The sequence below is a fragment of the Octopus bimaculoides genome, chromosome 1, assembly GCF_001194135.2.
Source record: "Octopus bimaculoides isolate UCB-OBI-ISO-001 chromosome 1, ASM119413v2, whole genome shotgun sequence".
Lineage (NCBI taxonomy): Eukaryota > Metazoa > Mollusca > Cephalopoda > Octopoda > Octopodidae > Octopus > Octopus bimaculoides.
The window spans coordinates 191,338,156-191,347,147 of record NC_068981.1 but is presented as its reverse complement, the minus strand read 5'-3'; the positions used below and the strand labels follow the sequence as shown (position 1 = coordinate 191,347,147).

Sequence of the window (8,992 nt, the reverse complement as noted above, 5' to 3'; positions counted from 1 at the left end):
TGTGATTGAAACCACTTCCAGCTACATGTGCCCTCATATCTTCCCTTACCTTCTTATTACACTGAACACCATTTTCACCTCTCCTTTCTCTGTACAAACCCACATTTTGCCAGTGGCCATCTTCCCTCCCCATTACTTCTGACTTTGCCCCTAGGTCTGTGCATCACTCTCACACACCACCCACACTCACTTCACACCACCCACACTCACCTATTATCTACCTGACCCGCTCCTACATCCTCCAACTGATATTCACAGATGATCCTTGCCTCCACTTAACTCTTACAAACTAACTTATCCACCCATACCATTTATATTCAGTTTACCTTCCTGTAACTCTTAGGTACACCATGACTTCATCATCATCTTCTGACTGGAATAACCATGTATTTCCCCCACAGCGTGACACCTGTTCCTGTCCTCCTTATCAAACTAACTTCTCATCATCTAGCACAAAGCCACCCCCCTTCGACACTACACCCCAACTCATTTGAGGTGTGTTCCCTAGTAAGCTACTTGGTAACCTCTCTAGTGTCAGAGTGACATAAAAAAAAACACCCAGTACACTCTGTAAAGTGGTTGGCATTTAGAAGGGCATCCAGACACAAAAACGAAGCTAAAGCAGACATTGAAGTATGGCACAGTCCTCTGGCTCACCAGCCTCTGTTAAACCATCCAACTGATGCCAGAATGGAAAATGGACATTAAATGATGATAATATCTGTGGCATGAATATAAACTGTATCTAGAAAAATAACAACAAACTTTCCTAAAAAATAAGATAAGGTATTTCCAAACCAAATTTTAATTGTAATGTAGACATTTCTGATTTCAGCTGTACATAATTTCCGTTCAGATGTTGTATCAATACAAACTGGATGACCACTCAGTGGCTTAGTGGTAGGGTATTTGGCTCATGATCATAAGGTCATGAGTTCGATTCCTGGTGGCGTGTTCTATCCTAGAGCGAGACATTTTATTTCACATTATAGCAGTTCACTCAGCTGGCATACATGAGTTGCACCTGTATTTCGAAAGGGCCACTCTTGTCACATTGTATCACGCTGAATCACCCCAAGGACTACATAAATGCCACTTGCACATTAATTCCATGAGCTGGTTGTTCTGTTGATTGCATCAACTGGAACCCTCAATGTTGTAACTGGTGGAGTGCCAGTTAATGGTTAAAGCTAACATCTCTAAGATATTTCTGAGAGAGAACTTACAGATTGATATGGTGGTGCTTCTTCCCGGACTGCAGCATTATATTGGGGCTGTTCAAAGACTGGGTCATTATCATTGACATCTTCCACTGATACAATGGCTGAACATGTCCCATTAAGCTGAGGGTCACCACCATCTTGGACCTGAAAAATAGCATTGAATATTAATTATAGAATAAAACCATATTAAGGGAGATCAATATTAACAGGATTTAAATTAATGAATGTGAATAGTATATGGGTGGATGTATATGTGTGGGTTTATATGGGTGTGTACATGTAAATGTTTATATGTGTACATATATGTGTAAGTTTATTTGGAAGTGGCCAAGAGGTTAGAGTATTGCACTTGTGATTATGGAATTGTGGTTTTGATTTCTAGGCTGGTTGTGTGTTGTGTTCTTAAGCAAGACACTTCATTTCATGTTGCTCCAGTTCACTCAGCTGTAATTGGTAACCCTGTGACAGATAAGGCTTCTGATCAGGGGAATGTTGGCTTGCCCACCTATCCAACAGGGTGGAATCATTCAAAACCTAAAACAATGCAAAGCACATTGTGAGCGGCAATGTATAGCAACATCTAAAAGTCTGGTTGATCATGTGTGGCTGATTAGTTAAGAGGCTTGCTTCCTAACCACAAGCTCTTGGGTTTAATGCTGGGTCAACCAAGCCTTATGAGTGGATTTAGTTGACAGAAACTGGAAGAAACCTGTCATCTGTATGTTTATATATGTATGTAAATTGGAAGGCTGTGAGCTGGCAGAGACGTTAGCACGCCGTGCGAAATGCTTAGCGGTATTTTGTCTGCCGTTACGTTCTGAGTTCAAATTCCGCTGAGGTACTTTCATCCTTTCGGGGGTCGATAAATTAAGTACCAGTTATGCACTGGGGTCGATGTAATCGACTTAATCCATTTGTCAGTCCTTGTTTGTCCCCTCTATATTTAGCCCCTTGTGAGCAGTAAAGAAATAAGAAACGTTAGCACGCCGGGCGAAATACTTAGCGGTATTTCGTCTGTCTTTACGTTCTAAGTTCAAATTCCACTGAGGTCAACTTTGCCTTTCATCCTTTCAGGGTCGATAAATTAAGTACCAGTTGTGTACTGGTCAATCTAATTGACTGCCCCCCCCCCCAAGTTTCGACCCTTGTCCCTTGAGGAGAAAAGAGTATATATGTATGTAAATATATTTTTTGATTTATGTATGTAACTGTTGTATGGGATAGCTATGTATCTCCTCTATAGCAAGACACCTGTGCTTATCCCTCCATCGTATTTAAGCCTTTTAACATAAAGGCTTTTGGCATAAAGTTACCACCTCCTCTCTCAAATAACTTAGTTATGAGTTATTTGGTAATCCTAGCAATGCTGGTGACATGAAAAAAGCACCCAATGCTTACTGCAAAGTGGTTGGTGTTAGGAAGAGCATCTAGTCATAGAAACTATGCCAAAGCAAATGCTGAAGTTTCATGCAGTCTTGAAGTGTGTCAGATCCAATCCATGCCAGTATCGAAAAACGAATGTTAAATGAGGGTGTGTGTGTGTGCATGTGAATGGATGCTTTGTTTACATAAGTGTGTATATGTGTATGTGGTATTTTGGAAATAGATAAAAGTAACTTCAATAAAAAATAATCTTTTACCATTCTGTTTAGTAAAAATTTGGATGGAATCAAGTTGACTTTTCTTTTCTTTATTTACAGTGTTTATTCCAGGATGTCTTTACTAGTATCATATTGCCTCACTAACTATGTTCTTCAGTAGGAAACAATAAATTTGCTTTATTAAACAGAATATATTGATTGGTTACATTGGCAAACAGCCAGACATTTGTACAGTAAGAATTGAGTGAATTGTATTGAGTTTAGCACATATTTTATAAACTCTCCAGAGAGAGCCGAAAAGTAAGGCTGATCTTGAGGGATTTGAACTAAGAATATTGAGGAATGGAACTAACTACTGAAAGATATTTGTGTTTCTACTGTTCTACCATTTTACTAAATAATGAGTTTTGAGAAAATCTAATTTGTTTTTTTTTAAACAAAAACAAATTGTGGGCTGTGGTATTTAAGAAGTTTGATTTTTTAACCACTTAGTTCTGATTACAATTTCATTGTGTGACATCTTGATCAGGTATCTTCTTTCATAGAATTCAGTATGTGGAAATTGTACAGAATTCTGTTGTGCAAGTACATAAACAGATACACACACACACACATGTTAATGTTTGCTTTTATAATCAGTTATAATGAAAACAATTTTTCTTTGAAGTCACTGTCAATAATATCCTTGTTTAATAATAATATATGTAGGTATTCTGCCAAATTAGATTGGAGCCTGGTGTTGCCATCCTGTTTCACCAGTCCTCAGTCAAATCGTCCAACCCATGCTAGCATGGAAAGCGGACGTCAAACGATGATGATGATGATGATGATGATATGTATATATATATATATATATTATATACAAATATATCATCATCATCATTGTGTAATGTCCGGTTTCCATGCTGGCATGGGTTGGACGGTTTGACTGGGGTCTGGGAAGCTTGGAGGCTGCACCAGGCTCCAGTCTGATCTGACAGTGTTTCGACAGCTGGATGCCCTTCCTAATGCCAACCACTCCGAGAGTGTAGTGGGTGCAATTTACGTGCCACCGGTATGAGGGCCAGTCAGGTGGCACTGGCGCGGGTGCCAGTCAGGCAGTACTAGCATTGGCCACGACAATGATTTTACTTGACTCAACAGGTCTTCTCAAGCACAGTTTATTGCCCAATGATTGAAGTGTATTACAAACATTAATTTCTTTAACAGATCACATGACCACCAATTTCACATAGATTATCAATATGAAAACACAATGCCATGCTGTATATATTAACTTTCATAACAATTATATACAATGACAAAGACAGTGGACATAGTTTATCATATTTCATGTTGTTTTGTTTCTCATTATCATTGTTGTTTTGATCTCATTATCATTGTTAAGGATGAAAGGTTACTTTACCAAGCTTCCCTCTTTGCTAATTGTATTCAAACTAGTTAAGATGATATTGGTTTTACTAATGTTATTATATTTGCTGAACTTGTTAGTTACATCATTATCATATAATCTCTCTCTCTATATATATATCACAAACGTTTCAACTAAATCAAACTAAATTTTACATGGTAATACTATCAGACCATGTGAGTGTCAATATGCAATGTTTTTGAATTAAAACAATGCAACATTGGCACTGATTCCGTATTATATGTCAAAGCTCAAAGAATAAAAGTGAAAGAATAACATCTATATTGTAATGTGATATATCATTTCACTTTTATACTTCTATTTTTAATTCTGACAATGATGACATCACATTTTGTATGATTGTGTATCTGTCTGTGAATGTATGTGTGTGAGTGTATGAGTGTATATATGTCTCACAATGTGTGTGTCTTTCTGTGTAAGTTACCTTATGCGAGGTATGTGAGGGCTGGTCAATGTCAATACGAAATTTTATTTTCATTTCGATTAAAACAATGACATTTCATAGAGATAATCTTTTTATTTACGGAGATGTATTTGCATAGCAAGTGTCTTGATCTGAGATCATGTGCTCAGAACATATATATATATATATATATATCATCATCATCATCGTTTAACGTCCGCTTTCCATGCTAGCATGGGTTGGACGATTTGACTGAGGACTGGTGAAACCGGATGGCAACACCAGGCTCCAATCTAATTTGGCAGAGTTATATATATATCGTCCAACCCATGCTAGCATGGAAAGCGGACGTTAAACGACGATGATGATGATGATGACAACCTTTGATGGAGTAACAGTTATATATACAACTTGAACAGACACACATATCAGTACATAAACATACATTTACATGTTCGTACACATATGCAGACATGTCTACACACATATATAAATGCTCACATACATAAATACGTATATGCATGCATACGCATTTACACATATACATACGTAAACACATATATATCACGAACTAACTGTTACTTTCTCAGATGCAGCACAAAATTTTGTATATACAAACTAAACGATTTTTATCTCGAGCAGCGCCGGGTATCTCTGCTAGTATTATATATAAAAAAACACTTAAAGGGACATAACTAATGAAAATAAGGGGGAGTAATCCAGCCCTCAATTATTTCTGTAACTCCTATAATCTGCAACCCCCCCTGTTATCAAGAGGTTGATAACAGGTGGGCCACAGTTCACAGATGAATCTGAGAGGTTCTATTGGAAATAGAGGATGGTAGGTATGCAAAGATATTTTTGTATGTAAGATATGATGTGAAGATGTTTTGATTCCCGAACTGGATAAGGCATAGTGTACTGGAGCAAAACGCTTGATTTTATGTTTCTCCTGTCCACTTAGCTGCAGATGAGTAACCCAGCAATGAACTAGCATCCTGTTCAGATTTGGTGGTGGTGGAGAAACACTGTTGTGATCTCAGTCATACGCCATGGAAACTGGGTCACCAGCCCGATGACTTGTAGGGTCCAAGACAGAGTTACTGCTAAGATATGATATAAATATTACACGGGTTATGGGAAAGAGTAAAACATTGAAAATGAACCATTATGAAAACAAATTGCTGACCCCCTTCTTTCCATAGTTCAGTTAATCATGAACCCCACTTCAATATGAATCTGTTGATTTTATTATGTCTGTTCCCATGTGAAAATTTAAGTAACAAAAAAAAAATCTTACCAAAATGGTCAAATTGTAGATATTCACTGTTTCTCGGTCAAGAATTTCATTCAACATTAGGTCACCATTGTTTGTAATCTTAAACGTGTTTCCTGATTTAGAAGAGAAAAGAAACAAAAATCATGTTAGATATGTATTGAAGTTTTGATCAGTTTTTATATGTTCATTGTGAGAATTTTCTCAAAGATGCTGGAAATGTTAGTGTGAAAGAAATTGGTATGGATATGCCAGGACTAAAGCCAAATGGATTCATCAGAGTATATGTCTTCAAGGAATGAAGAAGCAACCACTTTGTGAAGCTGTGTGACATAGAGGAACATCCTGAGTGCAATCTAAAACAACCAGCTGGGATGGGTTGGGGAGCTTCTATGATGTCACTCAAGCTGTTGAAAATATAGTAGCCAAACCTTCCTCAAACCAATCTTGCTGTCTTAAAGACATTTTAGAAAATGTAATTCTAGATACATTATTCTTGGAGAGAGAGAGAGGGGGAGAGAGAGAAGGGGAGGAGAGAGAGAGGGGAGAGAGAGAGGGAGAGAGAGAGGGGGAGATAGATAAATAGATAGAGAGGGAGAGAGAGAGAGATCATTGGAATGGCTGGGATACTTTTGAAAATAGGTCAGCTTAATCAGATCCTACCTGAGGATTAATAACAACAATAATCAACTGACTGTTAACCTATTTATCAGGGGTGCAGAGAGGAGGTGTATAGGGCTGCGAGTCAATCTGATGCTATCTTTACCAGAAAGGGGGATTCCTGTAAGGTTAAGAAACAAAAAGTCCACAGGGAAGAATATGGTTTTGTTGTAATGTACAGGAGGAGTGTTTGGTGTTTTATTGTGAAAGTAGAGAAACTTAACAAGTGATTATGAATGATAAAAGATGCTTCTAAAGAAAAGATTCCACATAGTGGTACAAAGCAACTTTTGCAACTGAATTGTATCAACCCATTTCTGGGGCTTCTTAATCGACCCAGAAAGGGTGAAAGGCAAAGTTAAAAACTCTTCTTCAAAATATCAATTTAGAACAGTAACAGGAATACTGAGAGAGTCCCAAACACTGACTCATTGGCTAAGAATTGAACCTGAATCACTGTGTTCAAATGCAAAAATAACTAAAGAATAAAAACAGGATTCTGTCACAGACTGATGACGTCAGTAAAGGATCAATTCATTCAAGTCGCTGAAAGTGAAAACAATAGAACCAAAAGATGTTTAACTCATTAGAATCCAAGATGTTATAAACAACAAAGTGAAATCTCATTTTTTCTTTGACACCTTCTCTTTGACAGGCCATCAGCCATATATAGTTGGTTTACCTCATAATTACAACTAGCTGTTTGTTGTGACATAGCATAAGCCAACTAACTGTAAGAATCTATGCTTCTAACATTGCTGATACACATCTCTCATGGATACACACCAACTGACTCCTCGCTTGGCTTAAATATATATTTTTTCTGTTATTTGTCACAATAACAACATTTTTTGTTAATAATATATAAGTATTTTGTGTTTGGAGCATCACACAAACTTTTGTTCATCTGTCAACCAGCCAAAAATATATCTTTGTTACAGAACAATAAAGTACTGTATTAGTTACAATAAAAACTGAACTAGCCACAATGAAATATTATGTCTTGTGTTTTCTCTTATTGACCATCTTCTTCTTTATGGAACAGATAAATAAATATTGACAAAACAATCTGTAGAAACAAAGTTTTAATACTTCCAACTCAATATTGTCAAAATAATTCCAGTCTATGGAGAATATTGAACAGTGTTCAATCAATATCAAAAACAGATACTTTGAACCGACTTCTACTGGAGGATATGTGTGTATGCGTGTGTATTGGCCAATGTTAATCAAATTGAAGTATAAGTGTATATAACTGTAGGATAAGTTCTCTAACATTATATAAGAACACCATCATAGACATAAGTTCTCTTACTTATAGAGATATCACTATGAGCACATGTACAGATGTGTGGTTAAGAAGTTTGCTTCCTGACCACATAGTTTCAGGTTCAGTCTCACTGAGCGGTACCTGGGACAAAAGTTTTTAGTTGACAGAAATTGAAAGAAGCCTGTTATGTATATACATGTGGATGGATGGAGAGAGAGAGAGAGAGAGAGAGAGAGAGAGAGAGAGAGAGAGAGAGTGTGAGTGTGTGTGTGTGCCCTTGATATCATGGTCATAAACAAAGTCCATGATCATTGCTGTTCATTTCCAGTTTTTCATGTTAAACATGTCTGGCCAAAAGGTAATATAACCTTGCTTGGAAACAGGCAAGGGTTGGTGACAGGAAGGGCATCTGGCTGTAGAATGTTCCATCTGACCCATGCAATCATGGAAAAGTGGATGCTACAATGATGATGACCACCACCAGTAAATGTAAGTTCTCTAACGATATATAACCAGCAGGTATAAAGATTGGAAGATATTGGACAAATGAATGTGTGATAAAATTTATGATAAGATCTGAGCATCATCTTGATTATCTTGTTAGAAGAATAACATACAAATATTAATAACTGATTAATTACTGATGGAAAATGACATGCCTAGGAGTGGAGGGGTGGGGGTGATATGGGAAAACAACAACAAATACAGCAGTACAAAACAGAATCCATACTTAACAGAGTTATTTGTCAGAAGATCATGGCTAGAAATTCTCTGTGATTAATATCAAACAAGTGTCATTAATTAATATGAGTTTAGTTTCAACAAAAGGAAGATAAAAGATTTTATGTGGCTACTGAAGTGCAAATGTGGTTGAGTGGTTAAGAAGCTTGCTTCCTAAACATAAGGTTTGGGGTTCAATCCTGTGGTGTGACACTTTGGGCAAGTGTCTTCTACTATGGCACTGGGTCAACTAAGCCTTAGGAGTGGATTTGGCAGAGACTGGAAGAAACCTATTATGTGAGTGTTTGTGAATGTGTGTGTGAGTGTTTGTATGTGTGTGTGTGTGTGTGTGTGTGTGTGCGCGTGTGTGTGTGCGTGAGTGTGTGTGTGTGTATTTGTTCCACCAC

General features: G+C 37.2%; 1 protein-coding gene across 8 annotated transcripts in view; it reads right to left on the bottom strand.

The window, feature by feature from the left end:
• Positions 1-8,992, bottom strand: part of LOC106884166 (protocadherin Fat 4) — a 693,587-nt gene that overhangs the window by 39,173 nt on the left and 645,422 nt on the right. For all 8 annotated transcript variants that reach the window (XM_052973410.1, XM_052973407.1, XM_052973404.1 and 5 more), the window contains 2 exons: positions 5,960-6,051; positions 1,227-1,367 (listed from right to left, as the gene is read on the bottom strand). In XM_052973410.1, the coding sequence (XP_052829370.1) occupies positions 1,227-1,367; positions 5,960-6,051 (233 nt within the window). The remainder of the gene's footprint in view (positions 1-1,226; positions 1,368-5,959; positions 6,052-8,992) is intronic.